We start from the raw sequence: 18,763 nt of genomic DNA, 5'->3' as shown, positions 1-18,763 counted from the left end.
AGTTTGAGACCCCTGATCTAGAGGATTCAATTACACTCAGCATATGACATCATCCTGATCATTCTTGAGGCACACTGCCCTCTACAGTCAAAATTTGGCTCAATGAATGCCTATACTTCTGACACCTCTTAGGTATGTCCCTTTTGGGATAAATGTGTTTGTTTTTTGTTTGAAACATTACATTATATCTCTTGTTCATTCTACTATATATCTCGTGCCTCTGCAGACTGCCGGGAGTTTTCTCGTTTGGCGCATTTGTATGTGTGGGACTCTTTCCACACAAAAAGTCATTCCTTGATCAATTGTGTACTAAGCATGGAGTTATGACCCACAGGGTAAGGCGGCCATATGTTGTATGTATTTATTCAAAATTGAATTGCTTTATTCTGTTTTTTCACTATTAGGAATGATGTATTTTTTACACATTTTCTGACATATTAATATATATCTGTCATTGTTTACTGATCATGACATAGCATATGCCCTTGTATCTGATAATTTGATCTAAAGCTGTATCTGCTGGGATCAGCAATCTTGATTGAGGCAGATACTCAGACTATTATAGAAATTTTTGTTTCAAATTCTTCATATGTACTTGTGAAGTGTATTTATCTATTTATTATTCTATCTATCTTTCAGTCTTCTCTGTAACTGTATATGCTGCAACATTCTGAGGAAGCTCAAGAGAGCGAAACATGTAGAGAGAAATGCAGCATACTTTTGTACAAGTTTGGTAACATGTATGGTGATCTGTGAATCTGTACCATTTTTTGTACTTGAGTAGTTGTTACATATATCCATACTCCCTCTTTTTTAGGAAGCATTTTTTGGTATTTGTATTCTTAATAAAATTCTATTGATTCAATTTTTTTGGCACGTGATTATCTTGTTTCTTTATCCGGTACCGGTTCAAAAGTCTCAGGGGTTGGTTACCCTCCAGCCCCTCTTTCCTTTTCCCCCATCTTTAAAAGTTTATACTCTGGGATGTGGTACCATTTTATCTTGATCAACTTCATCTATTAAATCTTTTTTCTGATCCAAACCTTGGTTTCATCACCGTGGTCCCAGAGATCCTGCTGGCTAGGATTTCTCCCCCACAGGCAGATCAGCTGTTCAGAACGCAGCTCTGCAGTGAACGCCACGCCAGTGTGGATGGATTTGTCCCTTACTTCATTAACCTCCATGTAAGTGGATAATGCAGCTGCATCTCATTAAAATGTTTACAGTTCTAACCTAGAGGCGCCTGTGTTTCTCTTCTCGTTTGCCAACTGATAACAACCCAGAGGCAGAGTACAGAAAGTCATCAGCTCACATGATTTCTGCATGAAAGAAAAGGCGTTTTTTTTTTTTTGGGGGGGTTGGCACTTTTCAAACAGATACAGTGCCTTGCGAAAGTATTCGGCCCCCTTGAACTTTTCAACCTTTTGCCCCATTTCAGGCTTCAAACAAAGATATAAAACTTTTATTTTTTGTGAAGAATCACCAACAAGTGGGACACAATTGTGAAGTGGAACGAAATCTATTGGATTTTTGAAACTTTTTTAACTAATAAAAAAAATGAAAAGTGGGGCGTGCAAAATTATTCGGCCCCCTTGAGTTAATACTTTGTAGAGCCACCTTTTGCTGCGATTACAGCTGCAAGTCGCTTGGGGTATGTCTCTATCAGCTTTGCACATCGAGAGACTGAAATTCTTGCCCATTCTTCCTTGCAAAACAGCTCGAGCTCAGTGAGGTTGGATGGAGAGCGTTTGTGAACAGCAGTTTTCAGCTCTTTCCACAGATTCTCGATTGGATTCAGGTCTGGACTTTGACTTGACCATTCTAACACCTGGATACGTTTATTTGTGAACCATTCCTTTGTGGATTTTGCTGTATGTTTGGGATCATTGTCTTGTTGGAAGATAAATCTCTGTCCCAGTTTCAGGTCTTTTGCAGACTCCAACAGGTTTTCATCCAGAATGGTCCTGTATTTGGCTGCATCCATCTTCCCCGTCCCTGCTGAAGAAAAACAGGCCCAAACCATGATGCTGCCACCACCATGTTTGACAGTGGGGATGGTGTGTTGAGGGGGATGAGCTGTGTTGCTTTTACGGCAAACATATCGTTTTGCATTGTGGGCAAAAAGTTCGATGTTGGTTTCATCTGACCAGAGCACCTTCTTCCACATGTTTGGTGTGTCTCCCAGGTGGCTTGTGGCAAACTTTAGACGAGACTTTTTATGGATATATTTGAGAAATGGCTTTCTTCTTGCCACTCTTCCATAAAGGCCAGATTTGTGCAGTGTACGACTGATTGTTGTCCTATGGACAGACTCTCCCACCTCAGCTGTAGTTCTCTGCAGTTCATCCAGAGTGATCATGGGCCTCTTGGCTGCATCTCTGATCAGTCTTCTCCTTGTCTGAGCTGAAAGTTTAGAGGGACGGCTAGGTCTTGGTATATTTGCAGTGGTCTGATACTCCTTCCATTTCAAAATGATCGCTTGCACAGTGCTCCTTGGGATGTTTAAAGCTTGGGAAATCTTTTTGTATCCAAATCCGGCTTTAAACTTCTCCACAACAGTATTACGGACCTGCCTGGTGTGTTCCTTGGTCTTCATGATGCTCTCTGCGCTTTCAACAGAACCCTGAGACTATCACAGAGCAGGTGCATTTATACAGAGACTTGATTACACACAGGTGGATTCTATTTATCACCATCAGTCATTTAGGACAACATTGAATCATTCAGAGATCCTCGCTGAACTTCTGGAGCGAGTTTGCTGCACTGAAAGTAAAGAGGCCGAATAATTTTGCACGCACCACTTTTCAGTTTTTTTATTTGCTAAAAAAGTTTAAATTATCCAATAGATTTCGTTCCACTTCACAATTTTGTCCCACTTGTTGGTGATTCTTCACAAAAAATTAAAATTTTATATCTTTATGTTTGAAGCCTGAAATGTGGCAAAAGGTTGAAAAGTTCAAGGGGGCGAATACTTTCGCAAGGCACTGTATAATAATAAAATTTTGCAATGCTATAGCTAACAGGGAGTAAACAAGAAAAAAATTGAATGTTATCGTTTACACACTTAAAAAAGGCATACCCTCTTGGATTGATAATAAACTGAAATATATGATTAACTTTAACTCATCCACAAGGTTTGGGAAGAGGGTTACACATTAGCCCAAGAGAGATCAAATCAAAGGTCACCTTCACTATGAACTATCAACACCAACTTTAGACTGGTCTTTCTGGTTTAGAAGGTGGAGTTTTATATTATATTAGCAAAAGACTAAGGTCACCTTCCATAAAAAACTGAATTTTTAAAAGAGAAATTTATAAAACAAAAACATTCAGAGATACAGGCTGTGCAAATTGTATCTAAACCTTAAAGTGGAACTACACTGAGCACCACAAACTGAAAACGCTTATCAATTCATTTTAATATTCACAGCAAACTTCCCCATCCATCCATGTCTCCATGCTTTATTTTCTTGAGAAATCACTTTGACCAGATAAAGATCCCACACATTGGTGACGAATTACAGACCAATTTCCATTCGCAATGTTCACTTGAAAAACTGTATGCAAAAATCTTAGTAGGGTTTAACCCTATCAGAGAAGCCCACGATAATACCATGAAATCTTTTAACGTTGACTGACCACAAACTCTAATGCTGCGTACACACGATCGGATGTTCCAACAACAAAAACATGGATTATTTTCCAAAGGATGTTGGCTCAAACTTGTCTTGCATACACACGGTCACACAAATGTTGTCAGAAATTACGAACGTCAAGAACACGGTAACATACAACATGTACAACGGGACTATAAAAAAGGATGTTCCATAGCCAGTGCACCACTCGTACTTGATTCTGAGCATGCGTGGAATTTTGAGAGTTGGACTTGTGTACACAGGCTCGGAATTTCCAACAAGTTTTGTTGTCGGAAAATTTGAGAACCCGCTCTCAAACATTTTGAAATTCCAACACCAAATGTTCGATGGAGCATACACACTTTGACAACGAGCTCACATCAAACATTTCCCGTCAGAAATTCCGATCATGTGTATGTGGCATAAGAGGCTCCTTACTGTCCATCGATGGCGAGAAGGGGTTTGACAGAGTGGCCTGGGACCACATGGCAGCAATTTCTTGTGCCTAGTTGATGTTTTTTGTACCCAATGTGTGCTCAAATACAAGCCCTATATATGTCCTCACAAACCAAAGTAAGAATGAACAGCCACCTGTCAGATGCCCTCATAATAAGCAATAAGACCAAACGGGGATGTCCCCATTTAGTTCATATTTTACATAAAATATACAAATTGCAGCCTACACCGATGATGCAGAAACCCAGGACCACTATCCCTAATCATATAAAGGAGCTGAAGCTCTTTGGCTTGATTTCCAATTTGAAGATAAATTACTCCAATACTCACTTAACACCACTTTGCCTCCTGAGGTGGTTTTACACTGCCAGTCCCATTTCCTCTTCACCTGGAAATCTGGAGCTATTACATACTTGGGAATACAGTTTGCCTTTTCCTAAAACCTTGCAACAGGACCTTAATAGTTGAGACAGGTTCTGTTTTCCATGAATCCGAAGGGCTGTGGCTTTGAAAATGTGGCTTAAGTTCCTGTACATAATCAAAACTGTCCCGAATAAGCGCCCTGCAACTTTATTCACCCATTTACATAAGGCTTTTAGTTCCTTTGTTTAAAAAAATCAAAACCCTCAAGAATAAACTGGACGAATTTCATGGGCAGGTTGGTTGTACTGAAGTCAATCTGTATCCTGATGGGGGAGAAACCTTGCAATGTCAGAATAGAATAGCACAGCATGAGGGATTCACCCATCAACACTGACTGTGGTGATAGGGGATTAAAGTGATTTGCTTTCCTTCAACCCATGGTTGAACCTGCAATAGAATTGCACAAAGTGGCCCTGATCCTCCTCTTCTGTGGTCCCCTACCGGTACTTCTGGCTAATCCACTTCATGGTGTGCCACCATAGAAAGCCGTTTCAGGCCCACCTGTCTAGGTCCATAGACACAGACAGCTGCTACAGATGGGCAGGGCGCAGCGCTGGATCAAGTAAGGGCTCGGGTAAGTATAAGGAAATGTAAGGGGGTTATATTATTACCTAAACATATTTTTTTACCTTAATGCAGGGAATACATTAAGCTAAAAAATGTTTAGGCTTTTGAGCTACTTTAATTTCTTCCAAGACAGAAGGACCATGCATCATAAAATACGATGTGTTGGATTAAAAAAAAATATATATATCTTCTGCTTACTTGGATATCATGAACACGGACAATGCCTAGATTTTCTGGCATCAAGTTAAAAAAATCCAGTGACTGAAGGAAGTTTCTTTTGAATTTTTTTTGCACAGTACAATACACTAAATCTGTTGATCTATTACTCTGTCTAAACTTCAAGGTACCCCACAAACTAGTAAGGTGGTATGCACTTTTTCCTTTCCCTTCTTCTATCTTAACCCTCATTACCAAGCTCAATAGGAGACTATTCCATCTACTTATGAACGACACATGGTACCTTCTTCACCTCATCTCCTAATCATCACTAATAGGTAGCCAAGGCTCTTGAAATCATAATTGGCAGCTCTGGTTGTCGTCAGTTGGTTCTGGATGCTTACATGTAGAATGAATTCTTTGAGGCGTTATAGTATTTACTTTACTGAACGATATGAAAATGTTGATTAAGAGAGATTAGTTTCACCTAAACCTTTTCTGTAAATTCAAGTTTAGCTCCACCAGATTGACTCCTTGGCCATCCTACTGATCAGTGAAACTACCTATCCAGACCAAGAGGCACCCTTGGAAGGAATGGCTAAGCTCAAAGTTTGCAAGAAGGGTTGAGATCTGTACATACCTTTCATTACTGATATCTCTGGATCTTGTAATCATTCTAACATGCGTTTTTTTTTTTTTAAGGTAACCTCAGCTTAGCCATTCCCCCCCCCCCCCCCCCCCCTCAATCACCTGCTTTTTTTACGTTTGTGAAATGTTCATTATAAGCGCCGCAAAGTGGAAATTTAAGAGGCAATAATGTTTTATGGTGCCATTTAGCTAAACGAGTTAGCACACAGCACAAGCTGCAGGGTGATCGTGAACTACACAAAGCTTGATAAAAGGGTCACCTCAAAGGAAACCTGTTATGGATGCAAGCTGCCCTTGCCTAAATATTTTTAAAGTCACAAACCCTCATTTGTAGGTTTGTTCTGCATGCAAATAGGGATTTGAGTTTTTTTTTTTTACCTTTCTGATCTGTCCACTTGTTTTAGGTTGGTAACTCAAAGTATTGAAGCCACAGGGTCAATATAGGCAGACAACTGGCATCTTCAAAAATAAATCATCAATGGCTTCTGTATTTCCCTCATGTCAGGTTTACTTCTGAGGGCACATACCCAGGTTATGTGCTCGGTGCAGAAAAAGCCATTTTGTTGGTTAGAAAAATATTAATGCAATTCCAGCTTATCAACACTCAAGATCACAATACAGGACTGTTAGGATTAGGATGGTTCACCTCTTCCAATAACCAATTCTGACTAGCAATATCAACAGAAACTTTGCCTGCTGGTGGGGTGAAAGGTGAATATAAACATAAGAAAACATCATTCCCATGGTTGAACCGGCAATAGAATTGCACAAAGCGGCCCTGATCCTCCTCTGGGCAACAGCAGACTCAATTACCTGGCCAATATTGGTGTAAAAAGGTTTAAAGATCTAGTCCAATTGTTTTTGGTTTCCCCAAACAAGACATTTCCAGGAGGCATAAACCCATTGGCCTGGGTGCTCTGAACATGCATGTCAATTCTACAGAAGAAACTTGGCAAAATACATCTCCCTGAATTCAAACCTGTATGTCCTGCCATCCTGATTCTCTAACTAGAGTTAGATTACCCTCCACGTCCTCCTTTCTTCACTCTCTGCTTCAAAAACAAAGTGACTTATATCACCTATATTCAATTTCCAAACGGGGTTGTACAACTGGGCACTAAAAACGCCATCTTGCTTACAATCCTTTTTTTTTTCTCCCCCCAATCAAATCGCATTTGCTAAAATGTTAACCCTCAGAGGCAATAATCATACAAGCCCTGTAGTGAGATGAGGCTTGAGGCACTGAAAGGAAAGTTAGCACATTAGCAATGTTGTGTGCAAGCATGAAGTAGTGGTTAAGCACAGAGGAATTAGGCAAGAATATAAAGAGAACCCAACGTACCAATCTTCCTCTGTGGATCCCTCTGACAGAGTGCTGTGTCCCTTTTCCATTAGCAGCTCAGAGCATTGGATATACCTTTCACTTTCAGCCGTCTGCATGGTTTCCATCTTAGAGTGAGTGCCTCTGTTAAAGCCCTTCACTTCTTGCTCCTCCAGAGACTCTAACATGCGGATGACTTCTTTATTCACCCCTCTGCGTTTGGCCAAGACAAGTGGAGTGGCCCCTTGGTGATTGCTGGGAAGATATTCAGAACAAGTACATTAAAAGGAGAACTCTAGGAAGCACCATGTTGCCAAAACAAAATCCCACAGGTATTTTAGAATAAACCTCCTCCCTTTGTGGAAACATTTAGGGGCTTCCAGGATGATCATAGTAACTAAGTCAGAATGGGAAATCCCAACTTTCACAGCCGTCATTAGGACAGGGTTAGAAGTCAAATCTTCCAACACTGGGTTTCCGTGACCACTCCTTACCTGGGGATTTACACTCATTTTGGAAAGATTTCCTCACTTCCCATTTTCCCTTTGGGACAGGAAGTTAAGAGAAACCTCTCCAATTAGATACAGATAGCACAATAAATTTTTTCTTAATATTATAACACTGTATTTTCACATATTTACAGGGTACAGTGCCTTGCGAAAGTATTCGGCCCCCTTGAACTTTTCAACCTTTTGCCACAATTCAGGCTTCAAACATAAAGATATAAAATTTTAATTTTTTGTGAAGAATCACCAACAAGTGGGACACAATTGTGAAGTGGAACGAAATCTATTGGATATTTTAAACTTTTTTAGCAATAAAAAACTGAAAAGTGGTGCGTGCAAAATTATTCGGCCCCTTTACTTTCAGTGCAGCAAACTCACTCCAGAAGTTCAGCGAGGATCTCTGAATGATCCAATGTTGTCCTAAAAGACTGATGGTGATAAATAGAATCCACCTGTGTGTAATCAAGTCTCTGTATAAATGCACCTGCTCTGTGATAGTCTCAGAGTTCTGTTGAAAGCGCAGAGAGCATCATGAAGACCAAGAAACACACCAGGCAGGTCCGTAATACTGTTGTGGAGAAGTTTAAAGCCGGATTTGGATACAAAAAGATTTCCCAAGCTTTAAACATCCCAAGGAGCACTGTGCAAGTGATTATTTTGAAATGGGAGTATCAGACCACTGCAAATCTACCAAGACCTGGCCGTCCCTCTAAACTTTCAGCTTAGACAAGGAGAAGACTGATCAGAGATGCAACCAAGAGGCCCATGATCACTCTGGATGAACTGCAGAGAACTACAGCTGAGGTGGGAGAGTCTGTCCATAGGACAACAATCAGTCGTACACTGCACAAATCTGGCCTTTATGGAAGAGTGGCAAGAAGAAAGCCATTTCTCAGAGATATCCATAAAAAGTCTCGTCTAAAGTTTGCCACAAGCCACCTGGGAGACACACCAAACATGTGGAAGAAGGTGCTCTGGTCAGATGAAACCAAAATCAAACTTTTTGCCCACAATGCAAAACGATATGTTTGGCGTAAAAGCAACAAAGCTCATCACCCTCAACACACCATCCCCACTGTCAAACATGGTGGTGGCAGCATCATGGTTTGGGCCTGCTTTTCTTCAGCAGGGACAGGGAAGATGGTTAAAATTGAGGGGGAAGATGGATGCAGCCAAATACAGGACCATTCTGGATGAAAACCTGTTGGAGTCTGCAAAAGACTTGAAACTGGGACGGAGATTTATCTTCCAACAAGACAATGATCCCAAACATACAGCAAAATCTACAAAGGAATGGTTCACAAATAAATGTATCCAGGTGTTAGAATGGCCAAGTCAAAGTCCAGACCTGAATCCAATCGAAAAAAAGAAGAAAGAAGAGAGAGATTTTTCCCCTGCTGTTGTGTCCCGCTTTTAAATTTGCGTACCAACACCAGGAAAAAAGAAAAAGTAGCTACCTTAGGCTTCGGAAGTTGACAGTGGATATGATCATGTAACGGTATAAATACTGAATCCAATCGAGAATCTGTGAAAAGAGCTGAAAACTGCTGTTCAAACGCTCTCCATCCAACCTCACTGAGCTCGAGCTGTTTTGCAAGGAAGAATGGGCAAGAATTTCAGTCTCTCGATGTGCAAAACTGATAGAGACATACCCCAAGCGACTTGCAGCTGTAATCACAGCAAAAGGTGGCTCTACAAAGTATTAACGCAAGGGGGCCGAATAATTTTGCACGCCCCACTTTTCATTTTTTTTATTAGTTAAAAAAAGTTTCAAAAATCCAATAGATTTCGTTCCACTTCACAATTGTGTCCCACTTGTTGGTGATTCTTCACAAAAAATAAAATTTTTATATCTTTATGTTTGAAGCCTGAAATGTGGCAAAAGGTTGAAAAGTTCAAGGGGGCCGAACACTTTCGCAAGGCACTGTATGTTTATGTTTTAAACTACAGGACTGTAATCAGCAGGGAGTGTTTCCAATTGCAGCTCTAACCCTGTGCCTGATCTCATAATTGTATACCTGTAGGGCAAATTCTTTTTTTTTTTACTAACAAGGCTTTATTTTCAATGATCGATTTTGAATTTGCACAAAGGAAGGGACTGGAGCTGGGCATGCTGCTGGGTGGGAACGGCCCTCTTACTGGGTGGTTTCAGGGGGATGCATGTTCCTTTGGCACTCTCAGAGTGTGGGGATTTGACACTTGAGGCTGTTGGGGTTTTTGATGTGTGTGTGTTGTCACGTGTGGTGTATGGCATGCTGTCTGGGCTGGAACCTACTCGCCTTCCTGCTGGTCTCCAGCGCCACGCGAAGGAACTGGCAGGGAGGAGAGGTGGACCACAGTGCCCATGGATTGGCTGGTGCTGAAGCAGAGGGGAGTGTGGCAGAGCCTTTCCACATGACGGTGGCAGGGGGTGGAGGGTGCATGTGTGTGGAGAGGAAGAGAGAAACTTTGGCTCTGCTGCGGGCAGGCAGCAGAGCTGGAGTTTTTTGTTTTTGGATGTTGGAGCTCAATTGGCTGCTCTCCTCCCAGAGCTGCATGTCGGGGTGTCAGAAGCCCAGGTATTGCAAAGGGGTTTCTGTTTGCAATGGTGACCTGGCGACCCCTGCCCACCTCTACACATCCCTCCCCCCTAGTCTTGATACACTCTGGGTCCAGTCCCCCCCCCCACTTATATACACCCTGTTCCCCCTCCACCTCTGTACATACACACACACACACACACACACACACCCGGTCCCGTCTTCCCCCCTGTATACAAACCGGGTCCTGTCCCCCCTCTATATACACCCCGGCCCTGGGTCCCCTATATATTCATATAGCTCTCTCTATCCATCTTTATATCAGGTATATCAGGTGGAGTCATAGGAGAAGACATTACAGTTGATACTGGAGCCCAGGCCAATGTATATGGAGCGCATCTGTCTCAGATCCACAGCATTCCTGTTGAAGAGTGTAGCAGCTCCCCGGTGCACAGCGGACGAACATACAGCCCAGGCAGCTCCCCCCCCGCTCCATCCTCCACCGCACCAAACTCCGTCTGAGAGTACTGTCAGTCTGCCCGTTTCATCCGGTGGTGGCTACACGTGGGGGGGGGGTTTGGGCTGGGGGCACACAGCCCACCTCACTCTCTGCCAAGGCCTGACCTCCCCCACCTACCCCTTCTGCACTCTAAGGGTAGGAAGGTAAGCTTGGTGGACATGCAGCTTGGGCACTGCGGGCAGCAGATGAGCCAACGCAGCTCCCCCAGAGTGTAGGCGTTCATCCTCTAATCCTACTCGGGCATTGGGGAGGACAGAGGCCACCTGAGGGGAGGAGCCCGGCCACCCCTGACTATATCACTCACATCAGGCCTGACAGCAAGACATCAGACTTCTGCCTGGCCTACTGCATACTTCCAGGAAAGCACAGAGACCAGCCCGACCAGGGGGGAAGAGAGAAGGATCAGATGCCCAGCGCCCAGAGCAGCATGTCTTGGGCATCGGTAAAGGGAATTGCAGCGAGTGGGCTGGTGGAAGCCAGGCACTGGGACGTGGTTTTGGTCGCCATGGTGACCTGGTGCATAGGATTTGTCGAGTCCTCATCTAAGGGACTGCTGCATGTAAATGCTAGTCTCGGTTGATTTAGACATCTGGTGACATCACTACCGTGCTGCTCGCTGTTCTCCTTGCTGGAGAGGAAGCGGTACCTGAGCACAAGGATCTTCCTGGCTCTGCTTCATTCATTTTGTAGATCTGTGCTTTCTGCACCTCTCCCCCTGCCACCTTCCCATCAGTTTTCAGATAACCAGTCACCAGGGGGCATGACATGCAGTGTAGAACATGGGGACTAATATAACCAGGATGTATTAATTTCTGAACCAGAGAAACAATCTGAACTAAAACACAGGGCATAAACCAGCTCATAATCTACATACAGTGCCTTCAAAAAGTATTCATACCCCCTTGGAATTTTCCACATTTTGTCATGGTACAACCAAAAAAGTGAATGTGGGGGCATGGTCTGGACATGGCCAAGTAGAGACGCGTGTCCTGTGAGCTCCTGGTCTTCTCCCACTCCCTCCGCCTTATTCTGGGCCCTCTAGCGGTATGCTCTCAGCAAAGAGAAAAAAGACAAAGACCAACTGCCAAGACAACCTGTGGGACCCGTACAACTAAATCTGGAGGGGAAATACAGTGCTTTTTCCCAAGCTCTCAGACATCTCCTGATATCAAGATGCCGGAGCCACACGGCTCTCACTATGAGGCGTTGAACTCACGTGAACCCCCTTGCCTCTCCTACCTCAAAATGCTTTTTTCGGAGACCCCTGCAGCCTTCCGACTGGACTTACACGGCTCCTCTCCATACCCTATGACATTTTGAACACGCTCTGGACACTTCTCCAGGCCCTCCCGACCAAGGCGAATATAGAAGCTCTCATTGATAGACTGGAGGATGCCCACCGACAAGAGCTACAGGTCATCAAATCAGACATGTAATCTCAAATCGTTTGTCTTCCAGGGAAACTGGTTACGACGCTGAAATCTTTGCAAGAATCTCATGTGGCCACAGAGATGACTCTGCAACTACACTTGGAGGACTTGGAAGAGAAGGGCAGCCGCAACAATCTGTGCCTCCGGTGTCTCCCTGAAGCCACTGGTACGGAGAATCTGCCAGACACGGCTGTTGCTATCCTGCACAAAGTTCTGGTGTCAATTCACCCCCTGAAAACTTTGAATTTGACAGTATTCATAGGGCTCTAGGGCCCAATAGGCCACGCAATGTTATTTGCCAACTGCCTCGATATACCCACAAGTACGTCATCCTCCGCAAGGTGTGGGAAATCTGATGCCATAGATGTTGATGGGGCAGAAATCAAGATTCTTCCTGACCTCTCAAAGGCGACTTTGCACCGCCGCGCCCTGTTCTACCCTATGCCACATCTGGCCCACCGACTAGACTTCACTTATAGATGGGGTTTTCCCCTCTCGGTCACATTCAGCAAGGGGTCCCATTCCTTTACGCTCTGCACGCCAGCGGACCTGCCTGCTTTCTTTAGTTTTCTGGAGGCCAACCCTATCCAAGTTCCCAATTGGTAAATTCTGCCACTCGGTTGTTTGGGAACGTCAACCGTTTGGAGGAGCCCTCAGCCACAGAGGGTTAGATGGTGCCCATGTGAGTCCTAACTGAAATACCAATACTGGGATTCTGACGTCTTTTCCTGCTTGACAATCTGTGCCCCTTCAACACTTTGTGGATTCTTGTCACTTTTTCATGAATGGTTGCCATGCCTTCCTGAGAAAACGATGGCAGCCTGCTGCTTCATCACTACAAGACCCTCATCCCCTAGTCGTATGAACCTGCCATAGCCCGATACCCTCATTGCTACTCTTGGAGGTGTTGGAAATACCCCGACTCTACCCTAAAAGGGCTTTGTTCCCGAATTTTTAATGATGTAGGTGGGTTGGTGGCCTATTCGCTTCTGATGTTGAAGATTACGCACTTATTGCACCCTATACCACTGCTTAAAGTTTGAATGCTCCCCTCATTCTCCAAAAACAGCATGTTTTATTTCTCACTCACTGAATGACTCAGAGCCTTAATGATTTGTATCACTCTAGATAATCGAGTGCCAATATATGCCTAAACTGCCTATTATATTCATTCTAGAGTATATATTTTTCTTTGGATGATAATACCTCCATGGTTGCTGATCTCAGGCACATCTTCTGGTAGGCAGATGGTTGCCTGACAAAGAATACTACAGACTTGTGTATGTGGCTACCCCCTCCCTTTCTCCCTCTGGTGGGGGCAGGAGGGGATGGCATCCCCCAGCCTCCACGGGGGTCTCCTTTACTGATGCTTTGGTATGAGGGTGGGGTTCCCCTTTTACAGAGAGCCGCCTTCAATTAAATGTCCTCTCACTCCAATTACCTCCACTGGGCTTGATCCCTTTGAGACTGCAGGCTATTAAGGATCCACTGACGAGATCCTGGGGGCAGAGCACCTTTGAACACTTACCGGTAGGTGGTATCTGAGTGATATTACGGCCATCTCAAGGGGGCCTTGCCCCTTTGAGGGTAGGAATTTTCCCAGGGTTTGTTCTAGAGGAAACCCCTTGGGCACATTTTGTGTATACGTCATGGTGGATATTCTCTCTTTCGGGATATATGTCAACCATATAACTGTTTCATGCAACGGTTATTGAAATGCTGTACTTATACTTTGCAGTTTTGTTCTTTTATTCCCTTTATTTGGGACCTATCTCGTCCACACGGACGGGACAGAATTTTATTCATTTTGTCCTCTACCTCAGGCCTGCGTGGTCCACCACCTCCCTTCCGCCTGGAGCTTTTTGGGCTTGTTCCAACTGTTCCCCCACTTAGGCTGGCACACTTCTCTCTGACTGCGCTCTTGCAATATTGTGAAACATTAGGTTCAGAGGTTCTGCTCGGATAACTGATTGAACCTTACTTTCAGTGTCATCTTTTATTTACTACTCTATCTTTCCATTTCTTCCTACCTACCCATCCTCAATCCCCCCTTCTTCGACCTACCCAAACCCTTTACCCCCCCCCCTTTTTTTTTTATTCCCCTTTCCCCTTTGGCCCTGCTAGAGATGGATGCTAGAGATTACAAACTTCCTGTTCTTAAAAACAGGTTTTACCCTTTGACTTATTCTACTAATAGAGCTGCTAAATCTAAGGGGGTCTCCATACTACCGTCCGGAAGGCTCCTGTGGACATGTCAAGACACCCTTGCATACCCTGATGGACGTTTAATGTTTATTAAAGACATGATTGGTGACATTAAAGTGACCTTAGCTACAGTATATGCACCAAATAATCACCAGGACATCTTTATTAGCTGAAATTTTCATAGTCTCTTCGAGTTTACTTAGGGCCAGTTGATCATTGTGGGGGGGGGGGGGCGCGACTTCAATACTCCCCTGATACCATCTGTAGACACTTCATCAGGCTACTCCGCTATCCCTCCTGGATCCCACAAGCAAATAGCACAGGCTATACACAAGGCCCAGTTGGTAGATATTTGGCGATTACAGCACTTGGAAGAGAGGGACTACATGTTCTACTCCTCTCCCCATAAAATATACACACGGATAGACTACTTTCTCGTTCCCCAGTGTCAATTGCATGCCGTGCGGGACTCCTCTACAGTTACAATTACGTGGTCTGACCACGCCCCTATAGTACTGACATATATACACTCTCTGATGTTCCTTCCTCCAAAACCCGATTTTGGAAGTTAAATGAAAGTCTTTTACAGACTCGAGGTTCTGGAGGAAGTGGGCAAAGAATTACATTTCTACTTTCAAAAAAATAATAACCTAGAGTGTGATCCATGGATTCTTTGGGAAGCCCCACAAAGCGGTTATCAGAAGCACTCTCATTAAACATGGGTAACGGATCAAGAAACTACGTGAGGGAAAACTTGTGTCTTTGCTGTCTGGTATTCCTAGTCTGGAATCCAGACATTAATATATGCTCCGACACTGACACTTGAAGGAGACCTTATGGCTCTTTGCAGACAAGTGACTGACTTAGTACACTGTAAAGCCAAAGCGGTTTTACTAACATGTTGCAAAATGCACTATGAATCAGGATATAAATGTGGCCGATTGCTAGCCAAATCAGTTAGGGAGCAGTTTGGTGACCTATATTCCTCAAATTTTGACTTCCACTGGCCAAAAAGCCATCTACCCAAACTGATTGCGCTTGAATTTAGCAATTTCTATTCCTCTCTTTACAACTTACCAGAACAATCTCCCTCTTAGGCTCAACTAGACAACTACCTTAACTTTCCCCTGAAATTTGGGAATAACTGTAGGCTCCTATTACATTAGAGGAACTCCAACAAGCCATTAGCTCATCCAAAGTAGGTAAAGCCCCGGGCCTTTAGGGTTTCACTTTACAATACAAAAAAAAAAAAATTCTTCCCACTCTCGGCCCTTATATAATGAAGTGATTTAACGTGCTTGGGTCAGGGACAGGCCACCCACCGGAAACCCTACAAGCTCATGTCTGTCTTCCCTAAAGAAGGCAAAGATCCAACCTCCTGTAGTAGTTATAGGCCCATTTTCATTCTGAAAAATCAATCTCAAGCTGTTTAGTAAGATTTCAGCCTCTGGTCTCGCACATTATTTACAATTAGTTCACTTAGATCAAGTAGGATACATTCCAACTAGGGAAACCCAGGACAAAGTTAAAATACTCAAGCTCATTTAGGTAGCCAATGCGACACACACTCCTTGTGCATTGCTGGAAACAGATGCAGAGAAAGCATTTGGCCGGGTGAAACCATGCTAAAATGGATCGCCAGGATATATTCCAACCAGACAGCTCAAGTTAGAGCTAATTAAGTTTTCTCCAACCCCTTCCCTATTACTAATGGGACTAGACAGGGGTGTGCTCTATTCCCTCTTCTTTTTGCCCTATCTTTCACACCCTTTCTATGCAAAGTCCGCTTAAATACAGATATCACTGGGCTTACTGCTGGAGGCATACACCATAAAATATCAGCCTATGCTGATAATATGCTTTTTTCCTTGACCAATCCGGTAGTGTCGCTCCTAAATCTTCTTTGCGAATTTGAAATATCGGTCTCGTTAGCAACTTGAAAATCATTACATTTTTTTGGGCACATAAATCCCCTAGGCTTCCCCGTCAACTCGAAACCGTACTTCATCATTACAATAAAAAACATGATTCGCTTTTCTCTCAAATAATTTGTGTGTACTAGGATTCAGGAAACCAAATTTTGAAATCTTGGCGAGGTGGTACCATACCCCTTATAGGTTACCTAAATTCTACCCCCATGCTATTGATCGCTGGTGGAGATGCTGGAAGGGAAGGGGAACACTACTTCATATCATTTGGCCCTGCCCCCAAACTTAACCACTAATGGAAAGAGGTCAGGAGGATCATCCAAAAAATTCACTGGATTATGAGATTCCTGACGATTCTGCCTTTTTCTTATTACATGTTTCAACCATTTGGGCAAGAATTTACAAAAAACAAAAAAAAAACGATTGTACGTCACCTCCTGAATGCTGCCATGTCATGTATTCCCCTCAATTGGAAACTCTCACACCCACGGACCATCAGTTGTTCGCTTCATAAAGTGGAAGAAATAAATAAGATGGAATACTTAATACACACGGCACAACACAAACGTGAAAAATACACCAAGACTTGGAGATTATGGGATAGGTTTGTCCTTTCTGAAGAAGGGAAAGCTCTATTCGGAACATGACTTTTCTCCCAATTAAACCTATTTTCACTGGCTGCCTTGCTGCAACATCCCATCTCAAACCTCCCCCCTTTCCCTCTCACAACTTGTCCCTCCCCCCTCATATCCTTTTTATTTCCTAGCTTAAAGCGGAGTTCCACCTAAAAATGGAACTTCCGCTTTAAGCACTCCTTGCCCCCTTACATGCCACATTTGGCATGTAATTTTTTTGTGGGGGGGGGGGGGAGTGGGGGCTTCATTAGGAGGGGGATTTCCTGTCCCACTTCCTCCTTCCACCCAGGGACCGCCTAGGCGACTCGTTCTTTTGCCTTAGGCGGCCCCTCCCTCTAGGCGATCTCCTGGGACACGCGACAGGTCCCAGGAGATCGCCTGTCCACTCCGGGAGCGCAGCGCAACTTGCGCACGCACCATGCATGCCCAGCATGAAGCCGAAAGCTGGCACGGCCGGGTGCCCAGAGTGGCAACGGAGGCGCCGGCGGAGAGGAGGTGGAGAGGAGCGACACCCCGTTTGGCTGCATCGCTGGAACGTGGAACAGGTAAGTGTCTGTTTATTAAAAGTCAGCAACTACACTTTTTGTAGCTGCTGACTTTTAATAAACATAAAAAGCCTGGAACTCCCCTTTAAGAAAAAGACAAAAAGGGATGGGCAGCCCCGTGTCTCCCTTTTAGTAATTCACCTGGTGTGCTCTTTGACATATATGTACACCAACGCATGTATTTTCTGCTGTCATCTACTGGTTGAATGCATTTTTTGGGTGGACACAACAATTTCTATCCTCTATTGAAGTGATTTGGTGCTGCCGTTCCTGGCTTAAATTGAAGATTAAAAAAAAAAATTAAAAAAAGTAAAATGTATTGTAATTGGAATTGTGTGATAGACCAACACAAAGTTGTACATAATTATGAAGTGGAAGGAAAATGATAAATGGTTTGCAGCATTTTTTACAAACATCTGAAATGCTTGGCGTGCATTTGTATTCAGCCCCCCCGAGTCAATACTTTGTAGAACCACCTTTCCATGCAATTACAGCTACAAGTCTTTTTGGGGATGTCTCTACCAGGCTTTGCACATCTAGGAGCGTGGAATTTCTGCCCATTCTTCTTTGCAAAATAGCTCAAGCTCTCCCAGATTGGATATAGAGAGCATCTGTGAACAGCAATTTTCAAGTCTTGCCACAGATTCTCAATTGGATTTAGGTCTAAACTTTGACTGGGCCATTTGAACAGATGAACATGCTTTGATCTAAACCATTCCACTGTAGCTCTGGCTGTATGTTTAGGGTCCTTGTCCTGCTGGACAAGGACCCTAAGCCCAAGTCTCAAGTCGTTTGCAGACTAACAGGTTCTCTTTTAAATTGCCCTGTATTTGGCTCCATCCATCTTTACACCAACTCTGACCAGCTTTCCTGTCCCTGCTGAAGAAAAGCATCTCCACAACATGATGCTGCCACCATCAGGGTGATGAGCAGTGGTAGTTTTCTGCCACACACAGCGTTTGCTTTTAAAGGCCAAAAAGTTAAATTTTGGTTTCATCTGACCAGAGCACCTTCTTCCACGTTTGCCGTGTCCCCCCCCACATGGCTTCTCGCAAACTGTAAAACAGGACTCATTTCAACAATGGCTTTCTTCTCGCCACTCTTCCATAAAGGCCAGATTTGTGAAGTGCACGACTAATAGTTGTCCTGTGGACAGATTCTTCCACCTGAGCTGTGGATCTCTGCAACTCCTCCAGAGTTACCATGGTCCTCTTGGCCGCCTCCCTGATTATTGCTCTCCTTGCCCGGCCTGTCAGTTCAGGTGGACGG

General features: G+C 43.8%; 1 protein-coding gene across 2 annotated transcripts in view; it reads right to left on the bottom strand.

Annotated features, from left to right (window-relative positions):
• ANKRD46 (ankyrin repeat domain 46) overlaps positions 1 to 18,763 on the bottom strand; it is a 53,002-nt gene that overhangs the window by 9,963 nt on the left and 24,276 nt on the right. The window contains exons 4-5 of one of the 2 annotated variants that reach the window (XM_077493106.1): positions 16,749 to 16,820; positions 7,228 to 7,461 (exon numbers count right to left, since the gene is read on the bottom strand). In XM_077493106.1, coding sequence (XP_077349232.1) covers positions 7,228 to 7,461; positions 16,749 to 16,820 — 306 coding nt within the window. The remainder of the gene's footprint in view (positions 1 to 7,227; positions 7,462 to 16,748; positions 16,821 to 18,763) is intronic. The other variant, XM_077493107.1, reaches the window with a different exon arrangement.

This window comes from Lithobates pipiens, unplaced genomic scaffold (genome assembly GCF_037356315.1).
Source record: "Lithobates pipiens isolate NorthernLeopardFrog02 unplaced genomic scaffold, aLitPip1_a1.2 Scaffold_19, whole genome shotgun sequence".
In the NCBI taxonomy this organism is placed as follows: Eukaryota; Metazoa; Chordata; class Amphibia; order Anura; family Ranidae; genus Lithobates; species Lithobates pipiens.
This window is presented reverse-complemented; position numbering and strand designations above follow the sequence as displayed.